This window comes from Protopterus annectens, chromosome 2.part0, assembly GCF_019279795.1.
Source record: "Protopterus annectens isolate FY-2018-M chromosome 2.part0, PAN1.0, whole genome shotgun sequence".
Classification (NCBI taxonomy): Eukaryota; Metazoa; Chordata; order Ceratodontiformes; family Protopteridae; genus Protopterus; species Protopterus annectens.
In genome coordinates this window covers 1497070650-1497091391 of record NC_056728.1, presented here as the reverse complement: position 1 = coordinate 1497091391, position 20742 = coordinate 1497070650, and the positions used below count along the sequence as shown (strand labels likewise).

The 20742-nt window shown below is 35.5% G+C and overlaps 1 protein-coding gene across 1 annotated transcript in view; it reads right to left on the bottom strand.

Moving 5' to 3' along the window:
• The window catches only part of LOC122792850 (kelch-like protein 10), a 73539-nt gene that overhangs the window by 37717 nt on the left and 15080 nt on the right, over positions 1 to 20742 (bottom strand). The window contains exons 2-3 of the mRNA XM_044060409.1: positions 13762 to 14251; positions 11444 to 12073 (exon numbers count right to left, since the gene is read on the bottom strand). Of these exons, the coding sequence (XP_043916344.1) occupies positions 11444 to 12073; positions 13762 to 14251 (1120 nt within the window). The remainder of the gene's footprint in view (positions 1 to 11443; positions 12074 to 13761; positions 14252 to 20742) is intronic.

The window sequence follows — 20742 nt, the reverse complement described above, 5'->3', positions numbered from 1 at the left end:
TCAGATAGCCTCAGTGATCACTCCCCAACATTCCTACTCAAAAAATACCTATACCAAGCTAAACCTGTCATCTACCATCAAATACGTAAAAAACTAAACTTTAACCCACTCACATTCATCTCATCCCTCAAAGAATGTAACTGGCATCCTCTAAAGTACCTCAGTCTAGATGACGCAGTTGAATTTTTTAATACTACCTTCCTGAACATCCTTAATTACCATGCCCCCATAAGATTTGCCAGAACCAAAGCACAACCCTCCCCATGGCTACAGAAAACCACTAAGTCAGAAATGAAAAACAGGGATAAAGCCTGGGAGCACTGATGCAAAACCAAAACCCCCTCAGCTAGACAGAAATTCCTAGAACTACGCAATAGAGTCAAAAAGACCCTCCGCAGAACTAACCAATTACCGCCCCATAACTATTCTCTCTCCAATCTCCAAAATACTAGAGAGATGCATACACTCTCAGGTCTCAGACTACCTACTTATTAACAACCTCCTTTCCAGTACTCAGTATGGTTTTCAACCAAACCACAGCACCACCACTACCTTACTCTCCTTTACTAACACTATCCTTCAGCATAAAAACAATGGCTATCTCACCTCTGCTACTTTCCTAGACCTATCTAAAGCATTTGACATGGTCCCACACAAACAACTTATCTCTGTCCTCAGTAACCTATCCTTCTCACAATCAGTCACCAACTGGTTTCAGAGTTACCTGTCTGACCGCCAACAATCCGTTGTATGGCAGAATGACATATCTCCCCAACTACCTGTCTCAATAGGGGTTCCCCAAGGATCCATCCTTGGACCCCTACTCTTCTCTGTTTACACCAATAATCTAGCCTCTTCCACCAAACATGGCACACTCATACAATACGCAGATGACTCGACCATCATCTGCTCAGCCCAGTCCCTACCCAAACTGCAAAAAGTCACACAGGAAGCCTTTTCCTCTGTTGAAACATGGTTATCCAATGCCCAATTAATACTCAACCCAAACAAACTAAACTACTCATCTTCCAACCCACCAAACATACTCAAAACAACTCTCACTTTAACATCACAGCAAAAGACAACACCACTATATACCCAACTGAACACACCAAATTGCTAGGAGTGGAAATAGACAATAAACTAAAATTTGACATTCACATATCCATGACCATAAAAAAAGTCCACAAAAAACTAGGAGCGTTATACAGAAATAAGCAATTTCTCACCAAAGCAGCAAAGATTTCAGTAGCAAATTCCCACCTTATCTCCACCCTACTTTATGCCTCTCCAATATATACCAACCTAAGGCAATGTGATCTAAACAAGCTAGAGACCTGCTACAGCAAAATCGCCAAATTCGCCACAGGGGCATCCTACCGTAGTCACCACTGTCTCTCACTTGCTGAACTGGGCTGGCTTGAACTCCCTCACCTCCTTCAGTGGTATTAACTCTCACTCACCCGCAAACTAGTAAACCATCCACTAAATGTCCCATCCCTCCAAAATCTACTCCAACCCTATCGTACCAGCAGACCACTAAGATCCAGCAACAAAAGTCACTTGCAGATCACTAAAGCTAATAACTCTGCTGGTGAAGCTCTATTCTCTTGCGCCATAGCCAAATTATGGAACGCACTCCCACCCACAATTACCTCCGTACCATCATGCACCCACTTCAAAACTTTACTAAAAGCGCACCTAAAAACATGCTGGCTATGCCCTTGCAACTTCCACTCTAATATCATCCACCCCATCCAACCACTACCTTTCTCTCCAATCCACTAACTACCTTGATTATAGCAAGTTCAGATGCTCATAAGCCTAGTACTTATTATACAGCAAAGACTTCTCAATGTAACATTTGTTAATGTCTGTTATGTACTTCACAGATAAAGATTCTAGTTGTCAATTGATGTACTATGTTCTTCATCTGTAAATATGTTGTAAGTAATTGCTATGTTAAATTGTTAATTGCTATGTAATCCAATGTAACTACTGTCTGTTTATTTTATTGTGGAGCTTTTCTCCCCGGGCCTCCGCTGAAAATGGACCTACGTCCGGTCGGACACTCCCGGTCAACAAATTTAAATAAATAAATAAATAAATAAAACAATGTATAAGAAAGTCCCACCAGAAACTTGGACTTCTCTATTGCAACCAGAAGTTTCTATCACCTTCTTCCAAACCTTCCCTCGCTCAGTCCCTTCTTCTACCCTGCCTTCTCTATGCTGCCCCTGTCCTTACTAATGCTCTAGCATCACTTTTCTCTAAACTAGAGCAAACATCATAAAATAGCCAGATTTGCCTCTAATCTCCCCTATAAATCCCACCACTGTCTCACCCTGATATCACTCCAATGGCCAGAATTTCTAAACAACTACTTTTACTCCAACTTCACATTACACCAATCTCCTACTACAACCCCCATAGTCACCTTCATACTTCCAGCAAACACCTCCCTAGCATATAAAAACCCAATAAAAATATAGGAAAATTCCTCTACAAATAATCTGTTTCACGTGCTTGGAACTCACTCCCTCAAAACATTAGAAATATCCATCAAAAACAACTGTTTAGAAAATAACTTAAACAATTTTCTTCAAAGTACATGGTCCTGCCCATGTCTAACTCCCACTTGACCTAGCCTCCTCTCTTCTCAAATTAATTACTTTTCTCTATTTTACTCTTTACCTCATTGTACTTGTCTTATTGACTATTATGCCTCTCTTTCTTCCCATATATATCTTTATGTAAAAAAAACAAACAAAAAAAAAACACACACACATACATTTTTGTATAGATGGCTCTTGACTGAATGGTTTATCTATTTGAATGTACTTCATGTGTGAAATTCTCTAGACTTTCCAATTGCTATTTAACCTACTATATATTTTCTTACTATGTTTTACAGTGGTTTTATTTTGATTTGATTACAATGTAAAATATATAATACTTCTGGAGCTTTTCTCCTCAGGTCTCCACTGAAAATGGGCCCCTGGCTCAGCTGGACTAACCCGGTTAACAAATGTCAATAAATAAATAAACAAATAAATAATAAAATAAACAAACTATAGCTTCCAAACAACTAAGCAGGAATGAGTTTCACAATTCTAATAATCAATGTGTTGGAAATTGCTATATCCCTACTATTCAACAACATAAATTACTTTATTTGAATTTATCTGGTTTCAATACATGTGACAATTGGCTCAAGGTTTGCATATTTATATGTAAACTTCTAGGTTATGAATATTTAGCATGCTTTTCTTTCCTCTTTATCTTAAATACAAATGTATGTAGATACTGTATCGATAGAAAATGGTCTTAATTTTCTGAGGACAATGTATTTGTTTATTGAGTCTTATTTTTTATTCAAGTGTGATGTTTATATAGATAGTATGTCAAGTAGCAGAACGGTATTGTATATAGTCCTGTTGATGGGTTGGATGGTTTGGATAGATTTACTATTTAAACTAGGAGAGTTTGACACCATGAGGGGAATGTAAGATAAAAGAATCCTATGCTTATTTTTTTTTTATAATATTCTGTCTTTTGTTGGTGTCTACTACAATTTTCATAATAATTTACATATTTAACAATATCAACTACAGTAGATTTATATTTGTTAGTGAGCAGTTCAAGATCTCTGTGAGTGGTTCTTTGTTAATATTACATTTTGGAATTATAATGTTAATATTTCCATTTATGTCATGTCTATCTTATAACATATTTAAAGTGCATTTCTATTAATATTGATGGTTTAAATAATGGTTGCAAAAGAGATAGTTTAAATAATTTTGTAAAGTTATTTACTTCTCAGATTATTTTTTTACAAGAAACTCATTTGTTGCAAGAAGATAGAGGTAGACTTAATACTAAATATTATTCTGTATTAACTAGCACTCATTACAAGCAGAAAAAGGACAGCTACATTGTAGAAAAATTCTATACCTACAAAAAATATTTTAAATACATATAGTGAAGACAATGGTATGTTTTGCTCAGTAACAATAGAAATCAAAGCAAAACTATATACTCTTATTAATGTCTATTAGATACCTGGTATAGGAGTTAAAATGGTCAAACACCAATTAGATCAAATTATACAACTCTCAAAAGGTAGTAGCATTCTGGTAGGGCATTTTAATTGTATACAAAAAGAAGATTCTAATTCTACTAGGAAAAGAAGACTACCAGCTTCAGCAAAGTCATTAATAATTTTTATAGATTTATTTTAGATTAAGGATATTAATGATTTTTCAGCCCCAGAATAACTTTTTTGCACATTTTTCACATTGACATGAATCACAATCAAGAATATACAGAGTATACGTTGCTAACAATTTAACCCCTAGACTTGGTGAGGTTAAAGTAGTCACTTGCCCACTTTTTGACCACAGCACTATAACTTCCTGTTAAAAGGATACCTGCTTACATAACTTAAAAGATTTTAAAGAATTCTTTAATAAAGAAATCCAGATCTTCATTCACATTAACTATAGAGAAGATATATCTGAGATTTATTTATGGGAGGTGCTAAAAGCATATTTTTATGGTAAGGTTATGAATTGGTATGCACTAAAGAAAAAGCAAAGGAACAAGAATTTGATAGGTCTATAAGGAAAAATTGATAAGCTAAAACTAGATAAACAAAAAAGGAAATGATAGCTTGACAAAAAAATTACAAATTAAATAATTAGAAATCATAAATCATAAAATTATGATACATTTGGAAAATATTATATTAACTAATTATTCTATAAATCCAAAATCCATACATAAACTTTCCTCAAGAACAAAAATACATATTACATCTAATCATATAAAAGAACTGTATTCTTCTCAGGGTAAGAAAAAGGGTAATGAAATAGAAAATATTTTAGGAGCACTTAGATCTCACTTCAATAAAATTAGTTTAATCAAACAATGGATTTACAAGATGTAATTAAAACTTTTATTAAAAATATATATCAAAAATAGGTTAACTGAAGACCAAATGCAACTGACTGATAGACCTATATTAATTTCTGAACTTAAAAGTCAAATTAATAAACTAAAACCTAACAAAGCTTGTGGTGATGATGGAATAATATTAGGACTTTATAAACGTACGCCTAAATGAGATTTAAATATCTTGTTTAAAGTTTTTTTTTTCATATTTAAAGATTTAACAAAGGTTCCACTGTCATGGAAATGCACACTTATTTTTTTCAATTTTAAAGGTTTACAAAGACTCAGCACAGTGTTCATCATAAAGGCCAATTTTACTATTAAATATGGATTATAAAATATTTATGGATATATATGCTGCTAGAATTCAACAATGTCATCCACATTTGATTAATAATGATCAAACAGTATTCATAATAAATAGGAATGCCTATGATAATATTAAAATAATATTAAGCATAACTGATTATGCAAATAACTCTAAAGATAAGTTAACTTTAACAAGTTTAGACATTAATAGTGCTTTTGACAAGGGTACTTGTAAATACATTTTCCTGGGCTTAGAGGAATGTAATTTTTCAAATTCTTACAATTTTATAAACATCCTTTATGAAAACTTCTTTGTTCATATAAATATAGGCTTCTATATATCAGAGTCAATTTTGATTTCTAAAGGAACTAAACAGGGTTGCCAGTTGTTGCCTCTGCTCTTTAATTATGAAACCATTTCCAAACTACATAAGACCGAGGCTAGATATCAAAGGTAAACCAATAAATAATAATTTAAACTCTAAAATACTGTTTGCCAATGAAATTCTTTTGACTTTAACTGATAATAAAATACTCTTAATGCTGTTTTAATGCAATAGAGACTTTAAAAAATAATAATCTGTACTTACTTTTAATGAAAACAAAACAAACATTTTACCTGTAAATTCTAATACTCATGATATGGAAGAAAGATTTTCTAAATATATTGTAGAAGATAAAACAATAATTATGTAGGGCTACAACATCAAACATTAAGACTATAATAAATGTGAATTATAATAATGGTTTAGCAATTATAAATAATCTTATTAATAAATGGACCGAGTTTTTTTTCCTATGGAAGAGAGGCTTTCTTTAATAAAAATAATTATTCTATCCAAAATTCTATATATTATATCATCTGTATCTCTCCCTCTTTCCAAAAAAATATAGGATAATTTAATTATTTAATTCTTAGATTCCGCTGGCATCCCAATAAACAAAGATTAGCTCTAAATCATCACATACGAGATTGGTCTTTTGGTGGCATTGGTTTGCAAGATTTAGAACTATATTCTTTATCATCAACTATAAAGGAAATTTCTCCCTGGTCAAATAACTACAAAGCCAAATGGAATCAGATGCAAGAAAGCATTTGGATAGAATCCAACCTTCTGACTTATCTACATCAAAATTAAATAGTAAACAATAATCTTCTTTGGTTATTAAAAGATTACAGATGTATTTAAGGTGGAGGTGGGATTACATCAAGGTTCAGCTCTCAGCCCTTTCTTATTTGCAGTAGTGATGGGCAGGTTGACATATGATAGGAGTCCCTGTGGACTATGATGTTTGCAGATAACATCGTGATATGTAGTGAGAGTAGGGAACAGGTAGAGGAGACCGTAGAGAGGTGGAGATATGCTCTAGAGAAGAGATGAATGAAGGTCAGCAGCAGTAAGACAGAATATATGTGTGTGAATGAAAGGGAGGATAGAGGAATGGTAAGGATGCAGGGAGTATAGCTGGTGAATGTGGATGAGTTTAAATACTTGGGATCAACAGTTCAGAGTAATGGCAAGTGTGGAAGAACGATGAAGAAGAGAGTACAGGCAGGGTGGAGTGGGTGGAAATGAGTGTCAGGAGTAATTTGTGACAGACGAGTACCAGTAAGAGTGAAAGGGAAGGTCTACAAGAGGGTAGTGAGACCATCTATGTTATATGGGTTGGAGACAGTGGCATGAACAAAAGGGCAGGAGTCAGAGCTGGATGTGGCAGAGTTAAAGATGTTATGATCTGAACTGGGTGCGATGAGGGTAGACAATATTAGGAATAAGTATAGTAGAGGGTCAGCCCAGGTTGGCCGGTTTGGAGACAAAGCCAGAGAGGCGAAATTGTGTTGGTTTGGACATGTGCTGAGGAGGGATGCTGGGTATATTGGGAAAAGAATGCTAAGGATGAAACTGCCAGGTAAGAGGAAAAGAGGAAGGCCTAAGATAAGGTTTATGGATGTGGTGAGAGAGGACATGCAGGTTGTTGGTGTGACAGAGCAAGATGCAGAGGACAGAAAGAAATGGAAATAGATGATCCACTGTAGTGACCCCTAATGGGAACAGCTGAAAGAAAAAGGAGGTTATTAAAAGATTATGTCTTAGACAATAGAAACAAATTAATTATTAATTCATTAACTCTTTCTATATATTACTGTGATAATGACTACCTTTAGAAATTTTATTTACAAAAATCCAGATTATAAGGCATGTTTTTTGCTGTTTCCCATAACATATACTCAAAATAACATATGTACATTTGACTTATCTACAATGATTGCACTTAAAGAAAAAAAATCTAATACATTGGTTTCAGCTGATGGATAGAGAAAAGTTGCAAACTGTAGAATATTTAATGATAACATTTAATTTAAATAAAGAAATGTGGTTAGATATCCAAAACTGTATATACTTAGTAGAAAATAAAATTAATTTAATGCAATTATCAGTAAAACATACTGTTCCTAAGTTAATTGATATTTTAATTCATTGATGTTTTAATTATGTTGATGCATCAAGACATACTGGAGAAAGGACTTCTATCCAGAATATATAAAGTGATTAAAATACCATAAAATATCACAACAAAAATTGGGATTACTTTAAATCCATAAACAGTTACTATGCAAGTGAAGAAGATAAAAAAAAATCTATGTTGTCATCTTCAAAATAAACAACGTCCTTAAAATGGAGGTTATTCTCTTGGAAAGTATTGCATATAACTTTCATTACTCCACAAAGAATTAAATTAATATATAAAAATGTAGGATGATGGAAATGTAAGGTGAATATTAAAGTGGATTGGCAACACCTGATATTTGTTTCTAAAGTTATTAAACTATTTTGGGATAAAATTAATTTTTTGCAGGCGTTAATTTATCAGTTTACTTTAACTAAATCATTAATGTTATTTAATACTCCAATACCTCTTTGTGACAAAAAATAAAATCCTCACTTCTATGTAGTATTTTAGTAATTGCAAGATAAGTAATGAGAAAAAATTGGAAAAATGAATCTACTCCAACTTTGAATGAATTTCTAAGTATTGCACCCTACTTCTGTCATTTAGAACATCTCACAATCAAGATGAGAACAACCAGAGCTGCCACTTCTTACAACACCTGGATAAAGTTTAAAGAACTGCTAAACAAACAATTTTCAATATGTTAATAAAAATTTGTTCATCAAAATTTAGAGTTTTTGATACATAGTAGACACCTCTGTAAATAGTTGTTTTGCTGTGTTTTGATATTCTTTTTTTCTTTAGTTGCTTGTTTAATTATCTAATTTCTATATATAATCTGAATGCTATATGTTGTCTAATTGTTACATTTTTAATACATTATTTGAGAAAAAAAATATTTGACAGCTCTGAGCACAAATCACAACTGCCCCAAATCTTTCTCAACCAGGGAATACCTTTAAGACAGATTGAAAGAACTGTAGTGAGCTGCATAAGGCATACCTATAGACTTCTGTTTGCAAATACCATTGAATTTTTACCACTTAGAATATGTGGTATTGGGTTAGGTTAAGGAAAAACATGTTATTTCCACATTATGATGGTAGCAATCCTTCCTGTATATCTTTGCCTATATAAATGGAAAAACTTTGACTTATGAAAGGTCTGTTGTACAAAAGCTTTGTAATAATATTATTTGAGATCATCAACCCTAGGTTCACCAACATTTTTAAACTGTTATATTTTCATTTGTGACATCTGATGTGTGAGGTGCTTAATTGTCAGATTTAACATTTTTTTACAGTTGGTTAATCATTTCTTATTTTACTTCCTCAAAATTTCAATGTACAGTTTGCAAGACATGATGGGCAATATGCAGAAGCATCTGGTCAGTATCAAACAAATCAAATGTCTACTTTCATCCTGTAGGACAGAGTAATGTGTTATGGGTTTAGGCAGTTTTAATATGGCAGCTAAAATGGTTATTATTTTACCTCTATGACCAAAGCCAGATGAAGATATTTGAGTGTGCATGGAAGTTTCAGAGGTAATTTGCATAAGTTCATTTGTCAGTTGACATGATGAACCACAGGAATAAATACATTTCACGGTAGATAACTTCACTTGTCTCCATTACAGATATATAAATATATATATATATATATATATATATATATATATATATATATATACCTATCAAACACTTCACAGTCCCTTCTTAACTAGCAACTCTCCATCACCCTTTGGAGATTACCTTATACATCTCCTGTTTTCTTGAATCACATTGCAGTATTGCCCTTTTCCTCAACAAAAAAGCTGTTAAAATAATTTGGCACACTTTCTCTGGAAAATAATGCCCCTGAGCTCCTGAATTGTGCAGTGTTTATCTACAAACACTGTCCTCTTGTTCGCATGGATTTCTGTTTATTATGAGGTTTCACTTAATGCTCTGCATGCACTAGTGGTTGTTAAATGTGTCTTTCAAATGCTTTTCTGCAATCTTAAATTCTGCCATAGTTTTTGACGACTAAAACCCAAGAAAGGCTGTTTCAGTGATTCACAACAGTTTATGTATATAACTATATCCATGTATCTTCCCCTAACCTACCCACTTCACATCTGCACGCTGCATCCTTCTTTTTTCATGTATTTTCTTCCTGAAATGTGGTGTCTACTTGAGTGCTACTTATTACCTTCAGGTACTTAATTGTTTCTATCATATTTCATCTCTCATTGTATTTTTCCAACCATCACTGTTAGGTCTCCTTCATAGTTAATATTGGGCATACTGTCAACTTAGAAGCAATTATATATATAGGGGTAGAGATGTTGAGATGTTGAGGCATAGCACAGCACCTCAGAGAAAACCAAAACATGGTCTGTTCCTATTAGGAAAAGAACAAATCAGTCATATTGCCTTTTAGTATGTTTAATTGATTCTTACATGTGTTATATTTAGCCTCATAACATTCTATCTTTTTCCTAGTATGACCTACACCTTCAGTGGGACCCCTGCAGTGGGACACTTAGGTTTCTTAACCCTCTTTATGATCTTTTTTTTTTAATACATATTTACCCTCATATTTCTTCTCGGTGTTCATTGGATGGAGGATACTGTTTATAATGCTAAGTTTAATGAGGCAGTATTTATTTGACAGCTTTCAGGCCTGAACACTGGAAGCAAACTTATGAGAAACCTATGAGGGTTCAAATGATATGGGCATGTTTAAAAATTATATTTTCCATTATTTGTCTTGGCTATTATATAGAAGCTCTATTTGATTTTCAGAATACGTACATATATTTGTTATTATTTTATTACTTTTTTTTCTTCAGAAGTATGTATTGTATTTTACCTTTTATTATTCTCATATGTAACACAGTGGATTGGTTAATTTCTCTTTTTTCATATGTGAAGCCAGTGATAATACCTTGGGCTTATAACAGTATATTGCAGATAACTGTGAAACATCCCAAGATATATTACAAAATCAAACTGCATCCAGTCAGCCAATGAAACAGTCATCTATCCAGAATGGAAACTTTATATTAGCCATCTAAATTGAGCAGGTTCTTTCTTTGAAATACTGAGTTAAAAATAATGCCTTTTCAGTATTAAGAATTTGATTGCACATACCTTGCAACCACTTAGTGCAAGAAATCTGGACAAAGCATAAAATAATGGGAGGACAAAGGCCCAAAAACAGGGACAGCTTTTAAATATATCAACTTAGAAAGTTGCCAGGAAAAACAGGATTTGTGTTAGCATGCATCTGGAGGTTATGAATTCTGTGACTCAAATGTATGTCTTCATTTTGTGACTTCATTCCCCACTGATTGGCCAGAAAACTAAATATTATGAGGACAGACTAGAAATATGAGGCAAAAATGTGGACATTTTGCAAAAGCCTAGATAGTTGAGAGGTATGCTATTGCATTTTGGAATTGTGGGTTATTTCCTGTTCCAACATTCTGTTTTCAATTTTGTCTTCTTCTTATAAAGAAACAATTTGTGGTCAGTTTGATTTATTTTGTTTTTCTTTTTAGAGTGAAAATAGAACAAAACTAGTGATAAATACTGGACTTAGGCAATTTTAATTCAATTAGAGTGTTCTCTGAGCAAATATTTTAACTCAAATGAATATTGTGAACATATATGTATGTTGCTGTACTTACTCTATTTCTAACTATGGATAGAATGGTTACCACTTGAGAAACAAGTATTCACCTTTCCCTTCAGAGATGTAGCACCTGCATCACTTCTCACTTCATGCATGGAAGAGATCGAGGTCCACCGATTGGTCTCAGGTGCATATCGCTCTGCAGTATTCAGGCGTATATGGCCATTAAATCCACCCATGGCATAAATGAAGTCATTCAGTACAGTCACACTAACATAGCAGCGACTTGAATGCATGGCAGAAGCTTCCAGCCATGTGTTTTCTACAGGGTCATAACATCTAACACTGTTAAAGTAATTTACCCCATCAAATCCCCCAATGATGTACATGTATCCTTTTAAGTACACTGCACCATGATAAGCGCGAGGGCTTTCTCCAATGCTTTTCACATCCACCCACATGTCAGCACGAGCGTTATAGGTTTCAATGACATTTGTCGAGCTAGGCCCACTCCATCCACCAAATGCAAACAGAACTGCATATGGAAGTCGAGGCCTTGTTAGTGGATTCATAAATTCTTCATGTGGATATCTTAGCCTTCTTCTTCTCCTGTCAAGGGCTTGCATCTCTGTGAGTGCACTTGTGATAATAGGTATACATTCAGCATTACTTTTCACATAGTAGTTATTTTGGACCTTGTTCCTAAAATATTCATCGTCCATCCGTGACAGTCTCACCTAAAATAATAATGAGAACAATGGATAAGAATTCTTTTTAAAAGCCTTTTTCATTGGCAGATGCACTGCTTCTTTGCAATGAAATATCTGAATTGCATTGGCTTACGCTATACCTGAATTGTCCTGAAGTCCAGTAACATCTACAGAAAGTAAACTGGAAACATGATTTCTGTTAATGATTAACATTAGCTGAACTATAAAATAACATTTTTTGGTGTCATTCTTTTTCCATACTTCAGGAGCTGGGCTTATACCATAGCTCTCAACTTTTATCTCCAAAACTAAGGATAGAGTGAAAGATAATCAGGGACATTTTTTTAATTTAAACACTACTTATTTTAAAAGTTGATAGGGTAAGAAGATATACATAAACACACATTTTCTGTTATCTCTTGTCTGTTAACCAACACCTTGTTTCAAAAAAGTCACAAATTATAGAAATATTTAAAAAATGAAGTAGAATTAGGGGCAGTTGAAAATTATTTCTTGCACTGGTTAGGATAAATTTCCACAACAGTAAAAGGCACAGGTATTGTGCAACCCATTGTGAAGTGCCCCCCCCCCACCCATTTATTAACATTTCTTTTTCTCAGGTTTCAAATGATATTTGCATATTTTAAAAGAACCATAACAGCCAGTGATATGGCATAGAGAGCTTGACTATAGCATAGGCAACTGGGTGCGATTAGCAGCTGGGCATCTAAGGTGTTGGCAAGGGGAGGAAGATTCATGAATCTCCTGAATCTTCTGGTGAGAGGGAGTGTAATGACATAGCACATTCTTTTGTCAGGCTTTGGTGCTGGGGCTTGAAGTGACTGTGGTCTGGGAGGTGGGAGGCTTGACCAACGGTGGATTATGGCAGGTACATACTCAAGGTATATCTCATTGCTCATCCAGATTAGATAAATGTATGTCACTACACTGGGAGGTATATGACTAGTTGGATGTTGCCTCCGACACCACTCCCGGGACTCTGCTTTCCCATTCCTCTCCCTGTCTTACTAGTATGCTTGAGCTGGAGATACTGAGTAGAAGCTACTTTCAACATCCCATTACTCCTGTTCCAGCCATCACAAACCAGGGGGTAGTGACAGGGTTGGGTGTTAGACCAACCAGAGTGTTACCAAGCAGTTGATAAGTCTGCACTGCAGCCTAAAAGCAAAGGAAAAAAGAACATATGAGCCATGTTTTTTCTTATCCTTGTAAAAAAAAATATAAGCTGCTTGCAGCAGGGGAAGAGTCACTTTATGGAGGCTGTTTTAGCCACTAAAAAACTCACATAAGGACACAAATAACTGTACCTGAATTGCATTCTTTCTGTTGAGAGATATTTCAATTCCCATTAAAATATCATTTTTAAAAATGTATTATTGTAAACAGACATTAAGAAATTATTCAACAAATCAATGTAGATGTAAACATTTCCTACTAAGTTATTGTTACAGTGAAACATTTTCATCTCATAGGTGTAGACTAAATTATAAGATCACTTTTACAGATTATTACATTTTACTGGAATGAATTAATATGTAGCACTGAATACAAAGGTTTCACACTTAAAGTCCAGAGAGTGATGTAGTTATCTATAAAGGATAAAAAACAAGTCAGATTAGTGGAACTATGGAAATGAATGAATGAAATACACAGTTATAAATATTCAATTTTAATATTTAGTCATACATATTTACCTTTTGAAGTAAAAGTGGAAGAAATGCATTTCTGTTGTGTGTATCATAATAAATCCATTTCAGGATGGCTTCAAACACCACATCCTCCTGTTTCACATTTAGGTCATCTTTCTCAATTATTTCTCCCAGTTCCAAAGCTGAAAGCTGCAGAAACTCCTCTGATACATTCACAATCTCTTCAAAGTTATGCAGTATGAAGAGGCCAGCCTTGTTATTCAGCTCAGGACAGTTGTAGAAGTCTGCAAACCTCCAAATCCCAATGCAGTTTTCTGTGCAGATCTGAGACTCAAGAAACTCACAACAAGCCTTCAAAATGCCCGATACTTGGAACTGAGCTGCTGCAACCAGGAGTTGCTCCACGTTGTCGACAGTGATGGTGATTGTCCTGGTATAAGCATACTCTATGATCAATGACATCATGTCAGGAGAAACCCCAGGAATGTTGTACACTCTCTTCTCTGTGTTGCTCCAGATGCCAGCAAACAAAGCTCTGGGAATGGCAAGAAATACGACTGGTTTCAAGTGAAGAAGACACATTCATTAACACCTATACTAAGTACACACTAAGAGTGCACATATTGTGTTCAAGAACATCCTTGCCACATTGTCACTCAGAAATATTATACTAAATGTACACATAGTCTACACTTTGTGGTAGCTTTTATGAATCCCCCCAATATTTAAGGCTGCAAGAAAATCAGTAGGAAAACTAAAATTAGGAGGAAGAAGGTGTGACTTATGTTTGTGTTCTTTGTTCACTCAAAACAGTGTACACTTAGTGTATGCTTAATGTAGGCATTCATGAATCACAGGTAATATTGGCACTTTTACAATTTCACATTAATCAAGTGATGATGCAAATATAATGGGCATGATTTATTCTGAAAGTTTTGGTATTTTTCCAGTTTGAAAATTAAAATCAACAAATGCTAACATATTCTCATCCTTTTCTCTTGTTATAATACTATGCTGACTCCAACAATTATTAGAACATTCTTTCTCTTTTCTGTTTAACTCTTTAACTTTTCCTAGAGTGTAGTGTCATAATAATCACTCCTTCTCTTGAATATTGTCTACTCTTTTCTGCCCTCTATATAAAGCTAGGTAGGGGTCACTTTAATGATTTTATAATGTTAAAATATTTAGCAGGCTGGCTAACTTGTTCTGAAATGTTATTGCCATTCAGAATTTAATGCAAAGAGCTGATAAACTAACCCATGTAATAGAACAGCTCTGCAGAGATAAGAGGCTCAAAACCATATCCATCTGCAGTGGGAGCTGAGATCTCTTGGACAGCTGCAGCAACACTGCCTGAAGAATGCAGGTGATAGCATAGCTGGAGTTGTCATGGCTGCAGTACTGGTACCAGGAAGGAATACAGCTATACCTGTCATTCATTTGTAATTACATATGTATCAAATGAAGAATTGTATTGCGGTCTGGCATGGAGTGTAACAGTTGATAACACTTGTCCAGCTACTGACATTTGCAAGTGGTTGTTTTTTGTAAAAAAATGCAGAATTTTGATACATGGATATTAAGCTATGTCTGAAGAAGTCCTAAAAGCTTACGCAAAGGCTTATTTTATAATTTGTTGCGCATAAGAGGTTTTAAAGTAAATGCAGACCGTCTCAAAAAATTCCAGCTTTACTCCATTGCATATCACCTACTCAGAGGCGATCTTTGCCTAACATACAAAGCTATGTCAAACCCAAAGCTGTTGGACATGCTCCACTTAAAGAAATCCCAATCCCGCCGAGCTATATGTTCTAGGGACCTAAACCTTGTCACCACAATAAACAGAACATGCTGGAGGGATAGATTCCTGTCCCACAGACTTCCCATACTCTGGAACAAACTACCTATCTATATCAAACAAAGCTCCTCATTAGCACTCTTCAAGAAAAATCTTGATGATTGGATGGGAGATAGGAAATTCACCCCAGGGATCACTTCTGTGGCTCTGCTTGACAGGGGCACAGGAAAATAATTTTCTTGGGTGCCGAAAGCCAGGGTACCTTTTTGGCTAGGCTTATATAGACCCTAGGGTCAATAGCTTAGTACCTACCTATGAACCTATGAACCCATGACATTATAAAACAAGCAAAACATAGGTATCCTAGCTAAATCATAAAAAAAGATAAAATAAGAGCACTAAAAACAACAAATAGTATCTCACTTAAGCTATTCAAGTAAGAGTGCCTATTAAGATAAATAGATCACCCTACCAAAAAACATACTAAAGGCATGATGCAGAATAGCTATGCTCAATGTCTTTTCTAAATAAATGTCTAGTCTTTAATGCAGGCTTTAAAGGCAGATTACCATTCAGCCCCTTACTGCTATCAGCCTGCAATATTGTAATCCATTTGGTTTTATGTAACTCTGCACTGTTTCTTATATTGCCTAAGCATTTATTCTGATGAATAGCCTCAATGGCCAAGAATTTAAAAGTATGATACTCAGAAATAGCCATAACATGTTTAGACAGATCATTAGTATGTGATTTACTTCTAATATTATATATATGTTCCCGGATCCTATCCTTAAACTGCTAAATCATTTTACCTACATAAAATGACCTACGCAGAGAAAAAAAAGCTAAATATATAATATGAATGCTTTTACAATTAGCTTCACTGTTAAAGCAAAACAATCTACCTGATACTGGGTGCACAAATTGAGGCATAGTATCCAAGAAAGCTTAAACATTACACTTCCCACAAGGCTGCATGATTGTATTCATATTTATGTCAAAACGGTGTTGGTATTCATTCTGATAACATAACAGTCTCTTGGTGGATTTTTTATTCTTATATCTAAAAGATGTTTTTTCACCTACTACATTTTGTTATTTTGTCATCTGCAGTTAGGATATTCCAATATTTTCATATGATATTAGTTATATCTCTTACATTACTACTATAAAACATAGAACATTTTACTCTATCATTAGCCTCGTGAACATAATTATTCCTATGAGGAAGTGGTGCATCTGAGTAATACGGGTCTCAATGAAATAACTTTCATTTTAGACTTTGACATATTTCGCAACTAATCAGGTACAATTCTCGACAGAATCAGGGGCAAATCCCAAGTCATCAATGACAATTTTAAAATATTTGTACCATTAATCTGAGACATTGACAGCATTAGAAAATGTGAATTAATGTGCATTTTCTGAAGTAAAAAAAAAATGTATAGCTCTATTTATTGTCAGTGTTTATGATGTATAATTCACCACCTTTTTTCCCAAGACTCACCAGTTGCAGGAGGCATTAAGGGGAGCAGAGCTAAAATGTGAGCATAAATCAGTGATGTCCCTAAAAAGCAGGGACAGGTGAGAGGTGTGGACTTCATATCCTTCAGAAAATGTATGTTAACATAAATCCTGTCATTATAGTAACTTCTGAATTTTATAAGAGCAAGATTTAAAATCTGTCCCTATTTTTGAGCCTTTGTTACCCCCTGCTTTATTTTAGGCTTTATCCTGATTTCTTGAGCTACAAAGTTTAGAGCTATGCATACCTCTTAAATTTAAAATACTTTTATCCAATGCTCAACACACACACACACACACACACACACACACACACACACACACACACACACACACACACACACACACACACACGCACGCACTCACGCACACACACACACACACACACACACACACACACACACACACACACACACATACACACACAGATTTCTATGTTTTTTTATCTGTTTTTTTTGATTTTACATTTACTAAACAACAAAAGCACTGCTTAGCGGGTGTAAAATAAAGGCTGTATAATTTTCATTCTTATTTTCATGTACGCATACATACAGACACAGACACTTGTATTTTCTTTTAATTTTACACTCACTAAACAGTCAAAACGCTGCTTAGCAAGTGTAAAACAATGGCTGCCATTAAGACCATTACAGTGTAAGTTCCACAGCAGCTTAATATGCTACCATGAAGTGGCAGAGTCCAATCAGAGTAGTGATGTACAGGTCGACCCTTGTTTAATGTTATGTAACATGCTATATTTACAGAAGGGGGCAGAGGATAAGAACATGTTTAGAGATTTACTCAAACTTTCATTCAGCATAATCGCCTATGGTGTGCTTTTTCATTAAGATGATCCACTCATCAGTTGGATTTCTGTTGTTGAGCATAATCCTGTTCTATATCTCGCTATCTTAATATTAACCTTTGAATAGTCCTCAGACATACCAGTTCTTCAGTTAACATACAGTGCTTAGTGTCTATAGTTTGAGAGGTATTTGCATGCTTTTCTTAACCTTCAAGCTAAATTTTCTCTGATATATTTAAATAGTTATGGTGACACTAGGCTAATGAACCCCCACACACACACACCATACACAGTTAGATTGATGTCACTGATAACATCAGAAAAGGCTCTGAATCAGGGTTAGGATGCATTATTTTGGCTCCACAGACCATTGGAATGAGAGGTCACAATGAAGTGCCTTAATTATGGAAACTCCCTATATTTTGTTTAGTTAGGTGCTTCCTGGATTAGTGTAGGGAAATGTCACTGTTGTTGGTATCTTTTGCCTACGAATGAGTGCAACTTCCCCTTTTCTCTTTATTATATGAATACTGAGGTGTCTTGGGAATACTTTCCCTGTGGAGTTCCCTTCCTCCTGGAGCCCATTTATTTTGTACTCTTCTGCTGTACCCCAGCCACTCTCCTGTTTGCCTCTCAGTTGTAAGGCCCAGCAACTTATTATTGATGTTTGGCTGCTGTCCCCTGTCTACTACATATATCTTACTCCTTACTCTCTTTCTACTTTCTTCCATCTGGGCTGGGCTAGTTCTATCTCCTTTAGTACCCTCATATTGCTATTTGAAACACTGTCCTTTTCTATCTCACATTGATATAATCTTCCCTGTTTTTCATGTTAATATTTTCATCTTTTTTGCTGTTAATTTGTAACACCGCCACTGCTGTTGCTGTGTCCTAAAAAATGTCATTTTTTTATTTCCCTATTGCTAATCCTGACTGATTACGTTCCTGCCAGACTCAGTTTGATCCTGCTGTGCAAAACTTTGCTCCCCACCCTACTCACATTTCCACTAACCCCTGATATCACGTCCTTTATACTGGGCCTACCTCTCCCAATCCAATCTATCACAGGACCCCTGACTCCTCCCATCTGCAGCAACATAACCATCTCGAAAATAACCACGCAAAGGCTCTCACTTCTCCCAACTACAAGAAATTTATATCTGCCTCATCTGCTCCTCATAGTTTTTCATGCACCTACATTTCATTATTAGTTCCCTTAGTTATATTCTGCTCCTAATTCCTCTGGCTGACTTAAAATGTCATTGGTACGCCTCAGTTTCCTTTCTCATTATTACATAATTAGAATTAACTAATAAAACAACTCTTCATTTACTTTTCTTCATTAACGCCACCTTTGCTTCCATCCACTTCTGCTACACCTCATTTTTATTCTTCTCTGTAACCAACAAAATTTCAAATGTTTCTTCAAGCATCATGTCTTTTTCTGCTGCTACTAATATCCTATCAAAATGAATATCATTGCATTCTTTCACCTTTACACACATCTCCTACTGTAGTTTACTCAGGTTCATAGGTTCATAGGTAGGTACTAGGCTATCTGCCCGAGGGCATTTATAAGCATAGCCAGAGTGTGTCAGCTTTCACCACCCCATTGATTAATTAACTGATCCTCTGTCAACAGAGCCAATGAAGTGATCCCAGGGTTGTATTTTCTGTTACCCATCCACTCATCAAGATTTCTTTTGAACAGTGTTAGTGAGAGGGTCTGCCTAATGTAGTTTGGAATTTTGTTCCAAAGCATGGAGAGTCTCTGGGACAGGAATCTATCCCTTCAGCATGTTCTATTTATTGTTGTGGCAAGGTTTAGCTCACTAGAGTGCGTGGCTCGCAGTGACTTGGATTTCTTTAGGTGGAGCATGTCCATCAATTCTGAGTTGGACATGGCTTTGTAAGAAAGGCAGAGATCACCTCTGAGTAAGCGATATGCCACTGAGTACAGCCAGAGGTTTTTTAGTCGGGCTGCATAGGACATATGTTTGAGGCCAGTAATCCTCTTGGTGAGGTACTTTTGTTGACTTTCCAGCTGTTGGAAGTGTCTTGTGAGGTACATCCCAAATGGGGCACTGTACTCTATGATGGATCTGATGAGTGACGAGTAGAGGGGCACTATAACCTCTTTATTTCTAGGTGTGAACCCTTTAGTAATTAGATGGGCCACATACAAGGATTTCCTAACTCCTTTGGCAATATGATTGTCAAAGGAGAGATTACTATCTACGTGGGTCCCCAAATCTCTTATTACCTCTTCTGTATTAAAAGGGCTGCCACCTATGTGGTAATTTGTGGGTGTTTTGTTTTTCCTAAATGGGATGACTATGCATTTTTTGGCATTTAGCTTGAAGCCATGACTTTGACACCAGGTGTCCATCTCAGTGAGGTCCTTTTGGAGGATGTCCGTGTCAACCGGAGAGTCAATTATGGATCCCAGTTTGCAGTCATCGGTGAACTTGGTTGGCCATAGTCCTCCTGTGTTTGCCTGTACTTCTGAGAAGTATATGCCAAACAGTAGGGGTCCCAGGACCGAGTCTTGTGGAACACCACTTGTAACTGGTTTAAAGTCGGGCCTGGAGCCCGCTATTCTTGCTGTGTGAGTTCTGTCTGTAAGCCAGCTGGCAACCCATCTCGTGATGTAGGGGTTTATGTTCAGGCTGGTGAGATTTCTGTAACACCCCAGTGGTGAATGGTGTCAAAAGCCTTGGCAAGGTCAAGGTAGGCTGTGTAAACCACCTCATCTATGGCCTTGGTGACTGTCTTGAAGAATTCAACCAGATTTAGTAGGCATGATCTGCCCTTAACAAAGCCGAATTGGGTCGGGTCAATTTTTGGGAGGTTTCCAATGTCTTTGTTAATGAGTTCCATGATGCGCTCCATAGCC